The sequence below is a fragment of the Sphaerodactylus townsendi genome, linkage group LG15 (genome assembly GCF_021028975.2).
Source record: "Sphaerodactylus townsendi isolate TG3544 linkage group LG15, MPM_Stown_v2.3, whole genome shotgun sequence".
Lineage (NCBI taxonomy): Eukaryota > Metazoa > Chordata > Lepidosauria > Squamata > Sphaerodactylidae > Sphaerodactylus > Sphaerodactylus townsendi.
In genome coordinates, this window is record NC_059439.1 from 32,686,497 (window position 1) to 32,702,264 (window position 15,768).

The 15,768-nt window shown below is 50.8% G+C and overlaps 1 protein-coding gene across 1 annotated transcript in view; it reads left to right on the plus strand.

Moving 5' to 3' along the window:
• The first annotated feature begins 2,728 nt into the window (after positions 1 to 2,728).
• Positions 2,729 to 15,768, plus strand: part of LOC125444325 — a 42,407-nt gene continuing 29,367 nt past the window's right edge. Inside the window, exons 1-5 of the mRNA XM_048516752.1 lie at positions 2,729 to 2,868; positions 4,046 to 4,145; positions 7,149 to 8,433; positions 11,351 to 11,477; positions 14,503 to 14,622. Coding sequence (XP_048372709.1) covers positions 7,282 to 8,433; positions 11,351 to 11,477; positions 14,503 to 14,622 — 1,399 coding nt within the window. The 5' untranslated portion in view covers positions 2,729 to 2,868; positions 4,046 to 4,145; positions 7,149 to 7,281. The remainder of the gene's footprint in view (positions 2,869 to 4,045; positions 4,146 to 7,148; positions 8,434 to 11,350; positions 11,478 to 14,502; positions 14,623 to 15,768) is intronic.

The following is a 15,768-nucleotide window of genomic DNA, read 5'->3' on the forward strand; positions in this document are numbered from 1 at the left end:
GCGGGTTTACCTGGCAGTTCCATTCACACCTGACCTTTTTGCATAGTCCTCAAAGAAATGTCAAAGTGGGAACAGCCCAGTTTGGCCTGGGCTGGTCGGACTTTTGGAAAAACGCCCCCGTTCCCCCATTAGTGCTTGGAAAGGAAGCTACCAAAGATGACTAGGGCTGCCATGCCAGGGTGGTGTAGTGGTTAAGAGAAGGTGCGCTCTAATCTGGAGAACCAGGTTTGATTCCCCGCTCTGCCACTTAAGGTGTGGAGTGGAGGCTTATCTGGGGAACCAGATTGGCTTGTGCACTCCAACACATGCCAGCTGGGTGACCTTGGGCTAGTCACAGTTCTTCGGAGCTCTCTCCGCCCCACCCACCTCAGAGGGTGTTTGTTGGGAGGGGAGGGGAGGAGATTGTAAGCTCCTTTGAGTCTCCTTACAGGAGAGAAAGGGGGATATAAATCCAAAAACTCCTCCTCCTCCTCACTCTCCTCCTCACTCTCCTTGTCTCTTGTCTGCCCTGCAGGGTCACTGTAAGCCAGTTACAAATTGATGGCCCTTTTCTTCTTCTTCTTCTTCTTCTTCTTCTTCTTCTTCTTCTTCTTCTTCTTCTTCTTCTTCTTCTTCTTCTTCTTCTTCTTCTTCTTCTTCTTCTTCTTCTTCTTCTTCTTCTTCTTCTTCTTCTTCTTCTTCTTCTTCTTCTTCTTCTTCTTCTTCTTCTTCTTCTTCGACGCACCTTGTAAAGAAAAACAATAATGCATAACCCTATTTGGCCGTCTCCGCAAAATTGAACCGAAATTCAGCGACACCTAACAGACAGGCAACATTTATTTCAGCATTAAGAAGAGTTTGGATTTATATCCCCCTTTCTCTCCTGTAGGAGACTCAAAGGGGCTGACAATCTCCTTGCCCTTCCCCCCTCACAACAAACACCCTGTGAAGTGGGTGGGGCTGAGAGAGCTCCAAAGAACTGTGACTAGCCCAGGGGTCTGCAACCTGCGTCTCTCCAGATGTTCATGGACTACAATTCCCATCAGTCCCTGCCAGCAAGGCCAATAGGCCATGCTGGCAGGGGCTAGTGAGTCCATAACATCTGGAAGATACGAGTTAAGGCTGAACTAACAAATCATCGGCGCTGGTGTGTGTGGGAGTGCACAGGCTATCCTGAATTCCCCAGATAAGCCTCCACAGCTCAGTCGTTCTCGTGACCCACAAAACCTCTGCTAAAACAAATTATTAGTCTGTAAATTGTCACCAGGTTTGTGTTTGATTCATCAGAAAAATAATTACGCTGCTAATTCCTGTATTGTATTGTATTAATGCTTACCCCCTAGGAGGTGGAGCTGGGATGGATTTTTAGTTTGCTTTGATTGGAATTTTTTTTCATCCGTTTTATTATGATTTTGTGCAGATTTTGGCTTCTGGATGAACGAGAAGCATTGCTATTTTGAACAAAGTGCAAAACGGGAACAAAACACTTTCGTTATGAACCCAAACAGAAGCGGGCTAAAAACCACCCGACTGCACAGTTCGTTCAGGGCTCTGGATTTTAATGAACCAGTTCATTAAGGGGAACGATCCTGAGTTGGTCTACCCAGAAGCAAGACCCATCAGCCAACCATTCCTAGGAAAGGGTCTTTAAGGATTGCAGGTTAGGAGAGCAATCCTAAACAGGTCGATTCTGAACCCTTCCCGAGGCCACACAGCGGAGCTGATACTCACCCAAGAAAGTGAGCCAATTGCAGCGCAATAAACCAGGAAAGCGAGTGAGGTGCACTGTATTAAATCAATACAGGTGTACAGGAGCAATCCAGTGATATGTATTGTCGAAGGCTTTCACGGCCGGAATCACTGGGGTGCTGTGTGGTTTCCGGGCTGTATGGCCGTGTTCTAGCAGTGACGTTTCGCCTGCATCTGTGGCTGGCATCTTCAGAGGATCCTCTGAAGATGCCAGCCAGGCAAGCCTTTGTATCAGGAAAACAACTAGAACACGGCCATACAGCCCGGAAACCACACAGCTGCCCAATCCAGTGATAGTTCGGAAGGGTGGGAAACCCCATTCTTCCTTTACAGTGGGTCAACGGGGGTGCCCCAAACACCAGGGCCCAGGGAATGCTTCTCCCTAGGAAAACCTCTATCCAACGTGGAGGCTTCAAAGGGGTTTCCGCACATGCAGAATTAAAGCGCTTTCAATCCACTTCGCGGCTGGACTTTACTGTGCGGGACAGCAAAATCCACTTTCAAAATATTGTGAAAGTGGACTGAACGCGCATTATTCCGCATGTGCGGAAGGGGCTGTAATTGTCAATACTTGGATAAGTAATTATTAACAGTTAAAGGGGAGAAAAAGGAGGAACCCCCCCCCCCCCAAAAAAAAAATAATAATCTGTTGCCTAGTTAATCGGAGTGGGCACATTTTTAAATGAGCAATTTTTTGCTTCTTCTTTTTTTTTAATTGTCTAAAGGTTAAATATTTAAACCATTCCTCTAGGCGCTCTTACTTGGGAGCAAGCGCTATCGGGCTGGGCGGGACTTACTTCTGAGTAAGCGCCGCGCGTCCCCTCCCCCTTTTGCAAGCAGGCCGGGAAGGGAGGGGTTAATTCCTGTTTCTCTCTCTCTCTCTCTCTCTCTCCACCCCCCCCCCCCCATGTGCCAAGAGACGGAAGGGGAGGGCAAGCCAGTGGTTGGTCGGGAGGGGCTGGCAGCAGCGCGGGCTGTGCGCTCATTTCCGAGGGGGGGGGGCACACCAGATCTCCCATCCCCCGACCTGTGCGTGGAGGAGGGGGCGTGGGAAAGAGGGGAGCGCCCGCCACCGGGGCGGGGGTCGCAGCCAGGGACTCTGCCCAGCTTCCCTACAGAGACCACCACGCCGCCCGGCAGGTAGCAATACCGAGATCGCACCGGGGGCGGCTGGGGGGGTGGGGGAGGGGCAAAAGGCTCAAAGCAGTCGCAGGGAAGGAGGGAGGGTCGGCGGGGGTGCATGGGGGGCGAGGACCAAGAATGCCCCCCGCCCCATTTCCGTGCACGGAGACTGCTGGCTGGGGGAGGGGAGGGGGCAGGGACAAGAACTTGCTCCTTTTTTTGGGGGGGGGGGATGCTTTCTCCCCCTTCCTCCGAGAGAAGCGTGGGAAGAGCCCGGCGCCCCCCCCCCTCCCCTTTTGCAACGCCCCCTGGAAGGAGACCCCCCCCCCCGCGCATGCTGGACGGCGACGTCTTTGCAACGGGGAGTGGGACCCCCGGGGGTCCCGCCTTTGCCTTTCAGCCTGCCTCGACCCCCAGCGTCGCCGCCCCCTTTCCCCCCAGGATCAGCAACGGGAAACACCCACCGGCTCGGCCCCCTTTTTGAATTGGGAGGGGGGGATGCAAACCCAGGAGTCCTGCTGCTTAACGCCCCCTCCCCCCCCCCCAATACTCTGCTTTTCTCCCCAGCTGGAGAGGAATTTGGATTGCCATGTCCCTTCACCCCACCCGCCCACCCACCCAGCCCTCCCTCATTCCAGAGTGACTCCGATCTCTCTTGGAGTTGCAAGTCTCTTTATTCCCCCCCCCCCCAATTCAAGAGTGACTCCAATTCCCAGGCCCCTTCCGCACATGCAGAGTAATGCACCTTCAATCCACTTCCACAATTGTTTGCATGTGTATGTTGCTGTTCTGCACAGTCAAATCCAGCTTCAAAGTGCACTGAAGGTGGACCGAAGGAATAAATCATCTTCTTTACAGACCAGGTTGGCCCCCAAAGCAACTCCTGGTATGTGGGGCGGGCAGTGCCCTTCTTCCAGCCCTGGCAGCTGAGGACCTAGAGACCAGAGGCAGAAGAAACAACAGATGGTCGTGGGAACGGGCTGAGGGCGCACAGCACTCCCCCACGCTTTATTTTCCCACAGCAGAGGCAAGCATTTCTGGCTCCCTCCTTTTGTTTGACGGGGCCAATGGATTTATTCATACTCCTTATACGCTTGCCCTTATAATTTGATATTTGTTAAAAACCGTGTGTCGTTTTGCGGGTCGGTTGCCGTCAGTACGCAGGTGATGCACAGCTCTGTATATTCTTATCCAGGTCTTCTGGCGATGCCGTAGAGGCCCTCGATAGCCGGCCGGCTCCTGTGTGAACAGGCTAAAAGTGAACAGATTTGAAATGGAACGCGGAGGAGACGGAGGTAATGCCGATTGGGAAGGCGGGGATCTTAGGGCAGTGATGGCGAACCGTTTCGAGACCGAGTGCCCAAATTGCAACCCAAAACCCACTTATTTGTCGCAAAGGGCCCACACGGCAATTTAACCCGAATACTGAGGTTTCAGTTTAGAAAAAACGGTTGGCTCCGAGGCGTGCGTTACTCGGGAGTAAGCTTGGTGGTCGTCGGTGGCTTTGCTTTGAAGCAACCGTGCAATGTGAATCACGACCCTAGGAGGGTTTACTCAGAAGCAAGCCCCATTGCCAGCAACTGAGTTTACTTCCAGGTAAAGGATCGCGCTTTAGTTCTTTGCATGAAAATCGGTGGGGTTTAACAGCGCTTAACAGGGTTACCTACACTGCTTCCCCAAAACTAGGTCTTAGGTTTGATGATAATAATCGAGCCCAGGCCAGCCAAGATGTGTGTGTGGGGGGGGACTCTGTTTGCGTGTGCCCACAGAGAGGGCTCTGAGTGCCACCTCTGGCACCTGTGCCATAGGTTCGCCATCCCTGTCTTAGGGGATGTTTCGCTGCACTTTTTTTTGGGGAGGGGGGGGAGTTTAATTGACCCTTCCTGGCTCAGTTAAGAGCCTTGAAGTTACACTGTTAGATAAAAACGTAATAAATAAATAAAAAATACTGGAGCTAGCCTTAGGGCCAAAGAAGCAGAAGAAGAGTTTGGTTTTATGCCCCGCCTTTCTCTCCCGTAAGGTGACTCAGAGAAGGTTACAAACTCCTTTCCCCTTCCTCTCTCCACAACAGACACCTTGTGAGGTAGGTGGGGCTGAGAGAGTTCTGAAGAGAATTTCGCCGCAGCCAGGGTTTTCAAAGCCGATGGCTTTCTGCCCACGCCAACCTGCAAATGGGCAAGATCAATAGCAGCCTGTAGACATACTTTATTTATTTTATTAGATTTAATATGCCGCCCCTTCCCTTTCGGGCTCGGGGTGGCTTACAACCTGGCTTCCCACAAACTATGCAAAACTGAATTATTTTAAGAGGGTCTTTCTGCAGGGAAAACAGGGTTGCCCTGTACGAAATTGGTTTACAAACTTGCTTGGATAAATGGTTGGGACTTGTGGCCTGTATTGTGGTGTGTGGCTTACTGCGGGCAGGAACCTATTGTGTACTTTTGCGTGGCATAATGTGTCGTGTGAGTACTTAACGCTGTGCTTCAGTTCTTTCTGGTTCGTTCTAAGTGTCTGCAATCCTAAAGCATTGTTTACTGACTGTGGCCCCTTCTGCACACGCAAAATAATGTGTTTTCAAACCACTTTCACAACTGTTTGCAAGTGGATTTTGCTATTCCGCACAGCTTCAAAGAGCACTGAAAGCAGCTTGAAAGTGCATTATTCTGCATGTGCGGAATGAGCCTGTGCCATTTTGTTGATTTGTACTGACTCAAGAGGTATAACCTTCCTTGAGTCCTTCTGAGAAAGGTGGCTGATGAAATAAATAAATAAAGTGAAACAATCCATGTATACACCTGCCTTTTCCCAAGCATCCTAGGTTCTAGGGCAGGTGGTGACCCTATAAAAACAATTTAAACATTCTAATAAAACAAAATGTTGAAACAACTCATTTGAAACCAACGGCTAGAGTGTTGGGCTCTGGGAGTGTTTTCAGGTACGCCTTCCCATATGAAACTGATGTTCTACAGTCCTCCCCAGTGTGAGGATTTTGCCAGTTTTGCAGGTACGAACTGGCCCATAGTAAAAGGCCACAGGTGGTAGCTCTAAAGACGGAGAACAACTCTTAATAACTCAAAAGCCAGAATTTCTGGTAAAAACTGATAGCTGCTGTTGGCCTTGGTTCTATGTGGGGGCAGACCTGCAGTCTAGGATTTGGCTTCTCTACGGGGAAAATCATGAGCTGTGAAAGTTAGGAAAATCACTTGTTCAGACTGGTAGTGTCTATAAGGATGGTGGCAAATTGGTTTCTATGTCTGTGATGGCAGGAGAGCCAATGTGGTGTAGAGTTTAAAAGCAGTGGATTCAGTGGTGGGATCCAAACATTTTAGTAACAGGTTCCCATGGTGGTGGGATTCAAGCTGTGGCGTAGCGCCAATGGGGCTAGGCGAGGCATGATGGGGTGTGGCTGGGCATTCCGGGGTCAGGGCATTCCTGGGCGGGGCTGTGGCAAGGATGCAGCCGCTGCGCCAGTCCTTGGGCGGGAAACAAATGCACGCAGGCGCAGGCTGCTACACACGCCGGTGCACCTCTTGCTAGACTGCTTCAAGTTCTGCACGCTACTGTTGAGAGGAGGGGCGTAACTAAGGCAAAAATCATGTGGCAAAATCACCAATTAGTCACCCCCTCTGCACACACAAATAATTAGTAACCTACTCTCGGGAACCTGTGAGAACCTGCTGGATCCCACCTTTGAGTGGATTCTAATCTGGCAAACCAGGTTTGACTTCCAGTTCCTCCATATGAAGCCTGCTGGGTGATCTTGGGCTAGTTACAGTTCTTTCAGAACTCTCTCAATCCCACCTACATCACAGGGTGTCTGTTGTGGGGAGAGAAGAAGAAGATTTGGATTTATATATAGCCCACCTTTCCCTCCTGTAAGGAGACTCAAGGTGGCTTACAAGCTCCTTTCCCTTCCTCTGCACAACAGACACCTTGTGAGGCAGGTGGGGCTGAGAGAGCCCTGAAGAACTGTTGACTAGCCCAAGGTCACCTAGCTGGCCCGTAGGAGTGCGGAAACACATCTGGTTCACCAGATAAGCCTCCGCCACGCAGGTGGAGGAGTGGGGAATCAAACCCGGTTCTCCGGATTAGAATCCACCTGCTCTTAACCATTGCATCTCGCTGGAGGGATTTTATATGCCTCTTGAGACTCCTTATGGTTGAGATGAATGGTATAAATCCAAACTCTTCTTCTTTTCCCCCCACCAGGGTTTCCTTGCCTTTGGGTCTGTGAACATATTATCTGTATGTCAACGTGAAAAATAAAATAGATATCCTTTCTTTCATTCTTTCCTTAGTTTTCTGAGTCCAAAGGAACTACCGCTGTATTCGGTGCCCTCAGAAGACATTTATTCATGGGCCAAATGTACAGTGGACAGATGCTAACATAGGAGGAGATCCCTTCCTTTCTCTCTGGAAGGCAAACTTACCATGAGCACCAAACCTGAAGGGGCATCCACTTGGGTTCTCCGATTCCCTTCACCGTTGGAACCAGGGGTGCAAATCAGCGTCGCGATGGAGGAGAATTCCCCTCCCGTCGGGACCATCAAGGAAATCCTGAAGCGCTCCCGGTCTCGGAAGGACCGCATGGACCCGAACGAAATGGGCGTGAAGCCCCAGTGCTGGGAAGTCCGCCAGCAGGTGATCCTGCCCACTCCGGAGGAGCAGGAGCTGAGCGCCGCGGCAGAAGAAGACATCGCGGCGGAAGAAGACATCGAGACTTGCGTGGTCTCTTTTGAAAGCGAGCCCGAGCCCAAAGAAGAGAGAGGGACAAAGACGGAGGTGATGGTGGGGCCGAATTGTGTGATTACGATTGAGGAGGAAGAGGTTAACCTCGAAGAAGAGCTGGCCGCTACCCAGGTGGCCGGGCTGCAAGATGGCGTGGAGGCGTGTGTGATCTCCCCGCAAGGAGCGGCTGATAATGAGGGCAAAGAAGTCCAGACTGAGGTGATAGATGGGGGCAGTATCGAGGAGGAGGAGGTTACAAAGTCCCTTGAGAACCCCAAAGAAGAAAAAGCCATCCAGACAGACGACACACCGGAGGACAACCGTCAGTTCTGTAAAGCCTGTAAAAGGAAAACAGACGACTCTAGTGCAGAAGAGTCAATGCAGCCTGAGGTGATTTCGGAGAAGGGCAATGAGGCCAGTGTGGCTTCAACACACAAAGCGGTGAACTCTGAAGGAGAAGGAGTGACCCGGTGTGATGGAGAAACTCAAGAACCCTGCGAGAATCCAGAAGCCGAGGATGACAACGGGAAAGCTCAGGCGGCCATTTTGGGGGACGGCGGCATCGCCATGGAGACGGCACGGCAGGGCTTCCGGTGGTTCCGCTTACAAGAAGCCGAGGGGCCGCGGCAGGCTTACGGGCAGCTCCTGGACCTTTGTCGGCTCTGGCTGAAGCCGGAGAGCCGCTCCAAGGAGCAGATCTTGGAGCTGCTGGTCCTCGAACAGTTCTTGGCCATTTTGCCCCAAGAGATACAGACGTGGGTGTGGCAGCAGCACCCGGAATCCTGTGCCCAGGCCGTCGATCTGGTGGAGAACTTCCAGACGGGACTATCGCTGCTGGAGAGACATGGGAAAACGGTGAGATCCCATTGAGGGGGTGGGGGGCGGGGGTGGGCTAGCCACACGGCAGCACTGCAGGGTGGAAGTCAGTGTGACTTGTCATTACGCAGGAAGTTTTAGTGGGACTTGAGAAAATGGGTTAAAACGGGTCTGCAACCTGCGGCTCTCCAGATGTTCATGGACTACAAATCCCATCAGCCCCGGCCAGCGTGGCCAATTGGATTTGTAGTCTGTGAACATCTGGAGAGCCGCAGGTTGCAGACCCCTGGGTTAGAAGGAGCAGCAGTGGCGTAGGAGGTTAAGAGATCATGTATCTAATCTGGAGGAACCGGGTTTGATTCCCCGCTCTGCCGCCTGAGCTGTGGAGGCTTATCTGGGGAATTCAGATTAGCCTGTGCACTCCCACACACGCCAGCTGGGTGACCTTGGGCTAGTCACAGTTCTTCGGAGCTCTCTCAGCCCCACCTACCTCACAGAGTGTTTGTTGTGAGGGGGGAAGGGCAAGGAGATTGTAAGCCCCTTTGAGTCTCCTGCAGGAGAGAAAGGGGGAATATAAATCCAAACTCTTCTGAGGAGCAGCTCAAGGGTGAGAGTGAAGAGTCCAGAAGATACGAGCAGTTACCTGAGGAGAAGGTGTGGTGTATTGAGTCCCGTAGATCACCTGAGTTCTCAATAGCACCGAATTGTCTTCACGTTGTCATTTGTTGTTAACAAATAACAATATATGTTGAAGGCTTTCCAGGCTGGAATCTCTAGGATGTTGTGGGTTTTCCAGGTTGTATGGCCGTGTTCCAGTAGTATTTTCTCCCGACGTTTTGCCTGCATCTGTGGCTGGCATCTTCAGAGGAGCCCCTTAAGATGCCGTCAGAGAGAAAGGGGGCTAGTGTCAATTCCCCCGTTCCCCCTCTTGTGTCTTGCCACGTGCACCCAGGGGAATCCAGGAGGCTGTGACGCCAAAATTTCAGTGCCTGTGCTTGCTTTGATCAGAGGTAGTTCGTAATGGGTTCATTCCCAGGCAGACAGCACCTGCCCCTTATCGGGGCTCTGACCTTGGAGAAGCCTGGGAATGCGTTCGCTTTTGGGGAGGACCGTTAGAGGGAGGACCGTTAGAGGGAGGGGCTGCCTAGCGGGGGATATGAACCAGTGGTGGGATTCAAATAATTTAACAACCGGTTCCGGTGGTGGGATTAAGATAATTTAACAACTGGTTGTTTACAAGCACCATTTTAACAACTGGTTCTGCCAAAGTGGTGCGAACCGGCTGAATCCCACCACTGATATGAACTACTGCTTTGTGTGCAGTGGTCAGATCCGGCAAAAAATAAAAGCCTGTTCGTTTACTGTGATGCAATATAATATTTAGTCAATCCACTCTGATTATTTTTGTTTGTCTGCCATGACAGTGATCAATGAAGTAAATTGGTCCAGTAGGCTTAGCTACTGGGTTCATAGCACCCCTAGTGGTAAGGAACTGTCACTGCAGGATGGGGATTCCTTACAGGAGAGAAAGGCGTGGTATAAATCCAAACTCCTCTTCTTCTTCACAACCAATAAACCCACAACCAACTCAGGGTGATCCCAGGATCATAAAGTTTTCGACGGAAGAGAGGAACAGAGGTGGTTTGTGATTTCTTGCCTCTGAACCGGACTCCCATACTAGCACTATGGCTAAGTTAGCTTCCTTAGCGCTAACCATCTCACCTTAAGCTGAGCCGATCGATTAAAGAAGCCAGGATCCATAAAACAACTAGAAGCCAGAGTAGACATTCAGTCAAAAAATCTGAGGGTGCAGAAAGACTTTAATTAGGCACTGAAATTCTAGTAGGGTGGGTGCCAGGTGGACTTTAGCCCATACTAGGGTACAATCCTGCAGTATTCCAGTTGATAATGTCTCATTTTTCTTTAAAAAATTTTTTTTAATTGTATCATTTGAATATTCCATATATTTTCCCCTTTTCCCCCTCCCCCCTGTATTTTCTTCATAGTTTTATCAAACAGCAGTAAGTTCATTCTTTGTAATCTCTTCTCCCATATCTCCTCATTGACTCCAGCTTCTTTCATCCAGTCCGCATATATTGTCCATATCTTCAAAATTTCGCTGTTTATCTCGCCACAGTTTATTTTTTGTTAACGTCTCATTTTTCTCTGTCCGACCCTGCCCTGATGTAGCGACCCTCTGTAAGGTGGCCCAGGTTGGTCTGCAGTAGAAGAGCAAGATTTGAACCGAGTAAACATCTTCAGAGACCAAGAAGATTTTCGGGGTATAAACTTTTGAGAATCAGGACTCCTTTGCGACAACAGGAGTTTTTAACTCTTGAAAGCTCATGCCCTGAATATCTGTTTGGTCTTCAATGCCACAGGACTCTAACCTAGCTCTTTAGGGAACAGATGACTTCAAGGGAAGTAATTGAAAGTTGCCTTTTAAGCAGAGGTGGGATCCAGCAGGTTCTCACAGGTTCCCGAGAGTAGGTTACTAATTATTTGTGTGTGCCGAGAGGGGGTGACTAATTGGTGATTTTGCCACGTGGTTTTTGCCTTAGTTACGCCCCTCCTCTCAGCAGTAGCGTGCAGAACTTGAACAGTGTAGCAGGAGGTGCACCGGCGTGCGCAAGCAAGCTCTGCACCTCGCGGCATCTTCGCTTCTCGCCTTAAAGGATTCTGGCGCGAGCGGCCGGGCGCCCCTGCCACAGCCCCGCCTTCCAGCAGTGCCTTTCGCTACCAGGAATGCCTGGCCATGTCCCCGTCGTGCCCCGCCCAGCCCCATTGGCGCTACTCCACAGTTTGAATCCCACCACCATGGGAACCTGTTACTAAAATTTTGGGATCCCACCACTGCTTTTAAGCCTGCAGCTGTGTGTGTTGTTGGGGTGGGGGGTGGGGGGAGCACATCTTCCCAGCCAGGGGAGAGACTTCTGACCCACTTTCCTGGTTTCAGGCACTGGTAACCTTTGAAGAAGTGGCCGTGTATTTTTCGGAGGAAGAGTGGAGGCTCTTGGATGAAACCCAGAAGCAAATCTACCGGGAGGTGATGCTGGAGAACTATGGGAATGTCCGGTCGCTGGGTAAGGAGAGGCAGCTGGCGGTTCAGGAAAGGGGCTTGGGGAAGATCTCTGAATAATTTTGGTTTCTCTGGCGTCCGCTTATGGGAAGAAAGGGAGGAGCCATAACTTCTTGTGGGCGCAGCCGTAGCCTTTGTTGGTCGCTTTTCCTTCAAGTCTTGGCTTCATAGAAGTCTGTCCTGTGCAGTTCTGCCCTCTAAGACCAGCTGTTGCTCTTCCTTCATGAAGAATACGGCTGTGCATACTCCAAAACGGGGCAGGAAGGGTCACCTTGAGGTGGAAAGTCTCAGCTGGCAGCCCCTGAGTCTGTTGTCCTTGGTGAAGTACATCTGAGGGGATGCTGAGAAAGAGCATTTGGATTCTAGCTTCAAATGACATAGAAGTATAGAGTTGGAAGGGACCCCCAGGGCCATCAAGTCCAACCCCCTGCCATGCAGGAACACACAATCAACACACTCCCGACATATTCATCCTGCCTCTGCTGAAAAACCTCCAAAGAAGAAGAAGAGTTTGGATTTATATCCCCAGCTTTCACGCCTGCAGCTGTGTGGAGGGCTTGGTCATCTGGCTGGAATTCAGATTAGCCTCGCTACACTCCCACACACACCAGCTGAGAGTGACCTTAGGCTGAGTCAGCAGCTTTCCTCGGAGCTCTCTCAGCTCCAAGGTCACCCAGCTGGTGTTTGTTGTGAGGGGGGGGAAGGGGCAATTTGAGATTGTCAGCCCCTTTGGAGTCTCACTGCAGAAGGCGCAGAGAAGAGGGGGATATAAATCCACGAACTCTAACCTCCCACTTCTCTTCTGCTCAAAAGAAGGAGACTCCACCACTCTTCTCGGGGAGGCAGTGAATTCCACTGTCAATAGCCCTGACAGTCACAAAGTGCTTCCTGACGTTTAGGTGGAATCTCTTTTCCTGCACCTTGAATCCACTACTCCGTGTCCCAGTCTGAGGCAGCAGAAAACGAAGCTCGCCCCTCTTCAACATGACATCCCGTCAAATATCTGAACAGACTCCAGACTAAACATCCCTTGAGTCTCTCTTCGTAGGGCATGGATTCCAGACCTTTTTGCCATTTTGGTTGCCCTCCTCTGGTCCTGTTCTAGTTTGTCAACAGACTTCCTAAATTGCGGTCCCCGGAACTGAACGCAGCAGTCTAGGTGAGGTCTGACGAATGCGGAGTAGAGTGGTACAATTACTTCCCTCAATCTAATTGTAGTACTTTGAGGGAAAAGCTGGATTGATTTGCAGGCTCTTCCTCTGAATGGATCTCCCACATATTCCTTTTGCTTCTCATGTCTTTGAGCCAGTCTAGGCTCTAGGGCAGCGGTTCTCAACCTGTGGGTCGCGACCCCTTTGGGGGTGGAACGTCCCTTTCACAGTGGTCGCCTAAGACTATCTGCATCAGTGTTCTCCATCTGTAAAATTGATAAATGTTAGGGTTGGGGGTCACCACAACACGAGGAACTGTATTAAAGGGTCGCGGCATTAGGAGGGTTGAGAACCGCTGCTCTAGGGAATTCTCCCGTGTGGGCGTTGGGTTTTTCGGCTCTGAGCTTTCAGGTGCCTGCTGGAGCCCTCTAGTGGCGTTCCCTGGAACATACAAAACACTGTTTTAATAACACCTGTACACCTCCTAGGTCACCGTGATTTGAACATGCTATTTAAAACAGGAGCCAGGATGCCCTTGTTTACAGCTGTTACCTAGGAGTGAGCAAGTGCGGCTAGCTGGCCCTGTAGTAACCAGACCTTGAGTAGGGATTGACGTGGGCGTGAGAAGGAGTCTTAGAATGGCCGGGAGTAGGAAAGTGAGAGTACGGGCCCCCTTGGTGAGTGATTCCTAAAATAATTAGTTGATGGCAGCCACCAGTGGTGAGACAGAGTGGTGTAGTGGTTAAGAGCAGGTGCACTCTAATCTGGAGAACCGGGTTTGATTCCCTGCTCTGCCACTGGAGCTGTGGAGGCTTATCTGGGGAACCAGATTAGCTTGTGCGTTCCAACACATGCCCGCTGGGTGACCACGGGCTAGTCACAGTTCTTTGTAGCTCTCTCAGCCCCACCCACCTCACAGGGTGTTTGTTGTGGGGAGAGGAAGGGAAAGGAGGTTGTAAGCCCCTTTGAGTCTCCTTAAAGGGGGAATATAAATCCAAATTCTTCTTCTCTTATCCCTCTTGGCTGTCTTTAGAGGAACCAAGAATTACACCGTGCTGGCGGGGTAGAATTGATAAGTCACAGTTCTTTGTAGCTCTCTCAGCCCCACCCACCTCACAGGGTGTTTGTTGGAGGGGGGGAAGGGAAAGGAGATTGGAAGCCCCTTTGAGTCTCCTTACAGGAGAGAAGAGTGGAGTATAAATCCAAGCACTTCTTCTTCTTCAAATGAAAAAAAAAACACCAGGGAAAACCCCTCCTAGATGCTTTGGAGGGCTGTATGGAGTGGCACTTGAGGGTTGACAAAGCTGTCCCTTGACATTTGCGTCTATTTTGTTTTCATATAGAATATGTTAGGAGGACTCATTTTTTAAAAAACTGTACAATGGAGGCACCCAAGGCTAAAAGACAGGTTTTGGCAAGCACGGTGGAAACCGGAGGCTTGCAGAAAAATACGAAGACTTCTAAAAAATAGACCGTAAACAGCACCATCTGTCACTGGGCGATGTCTTCGGTTGCCAAGCCGTGTCAGATGCTGTGTGAAAACACGGGGGTTGCCAATTGCTCTCTAGTGGCACCTGAGGGTCTAGCCCCCCTTTGCACCCCCTCATTACTCCACTGAAGAAAGGTCAGTGCGAGGGAGCCAGAGTGAGAGGGAGGAAATGAGAAGCCAGCGGACAGATTTCCCCTCCTCCCATGAGTCATTGCAGGGGCGCCCCCCCCCCCCCCGCCCCCACAGTATTTGCAGCATGCGTGTGTTGAATGAGCAGCACAGGAGAGCTGTGCTTTGCGTGGCAGGCAGCTTCAGCTTTTGCAAAATGATAACCTCTGCTCAATCTTCTTCTCTCCTCTCCCTCCCACCCCGCCCCCCCCTGCTGGCAGGATTTCCCATCCAGAAACCTGAGCTGATCTCCAGAATGGAAAGTGGTGAGGACAAGGAGCCGTGTTTCCGCGACACGCCCAAATCCGAAGAAAAGGAGACTCCGAGAGAAGGCACCGCAGGTGAGACGCAGCCATTGGTGCGCAGGGAAGTCCTGGTGGCCCAGACAGAATGTCATGACGGGCCAGTACAGACATTGACCAAGACTCCAGCATCCTGAAGCGTTATGATGCTGTGCCCGTATGATGGAGGGGGAGCCGAGGGTTTTGTGTTCTGCTCTGAGAAAGATCTAGGTTTCATTGGATGCCTGATGGGGTTGGGGGAGGGCGCAGGGCAGGTATTGTTTCTGGGACTGAAACAAGCTTGTTTTCTGCTGCTCCAGAGACTGGGACCAGGAGTCGTGGGTTCGAGGTGAAGGAAAAGAGATTCCACCTGAACATCAGGAAAAACTTCCTGACAGTCAGGGCTGTTCGACAGTGGAATGCAGGACCTCGGGGTGTGGTGGAGTCTCCTCCTTTGGAGGCTTTTAAACAGAGGCTGGATGGCCACCTGTCAGGAGTGCTTGGATTGTGTGTTCCTGCATGGCAGGGGGTTGGACTTGATGGCCCTGGTGGTCTCTCCCAACTCTATGATTCTGTCCTGTGATTCTATGATCCTGACAGGCACAAGTCTTCCTTTTTTTTTTAAAAAAAAAAAAGAAAGAATAAAAAATAAAGTTTTGGTCCTTCATGACCTCTGAGTAGGATGCCCATTTTCACACTTATGATGAGACACCTCCACGGAATTCCCCTGATCTGTGGTCTGAAACTGAAGCCAGTAACGAAGAGGAAGTGCATTAGTGTGAGATCGTCCCGGCGGAAAAAATGTAAAAAAGAAAAAGAAGGCCTCATCTACATACAGAGAGTTCTGACCATAGAGTTGCTGGTGATTCCCTTCGGCGTGGCGTAGTGGATAAGAGCAGGTGCACTCTAATCTGGAGAACCGGGTTTGATTCCCCCCTCTGCCACTTGAGCTGTGGAGGCTTATCTGGGGAACTAGATTAGCTTGTGCACTCCAACACATGCCAACTGGGTGACCTTGGGCTAGTCACAGTTCTTTGGAGCTCTCTCAGCCCCACCCATGTTGTATGTTGTGAGGCGGGAAGGGAAAGGAGATTGTAAGCCACTTTGAATTTCCTTACAGGAGAGAAAGGGGGGATATAAATCCGACCTCCTTCTTTTCCTCCTCCTCCTCCTCCTCCTCTTCTTCTTCCTCTTCCTCGTCCTCCT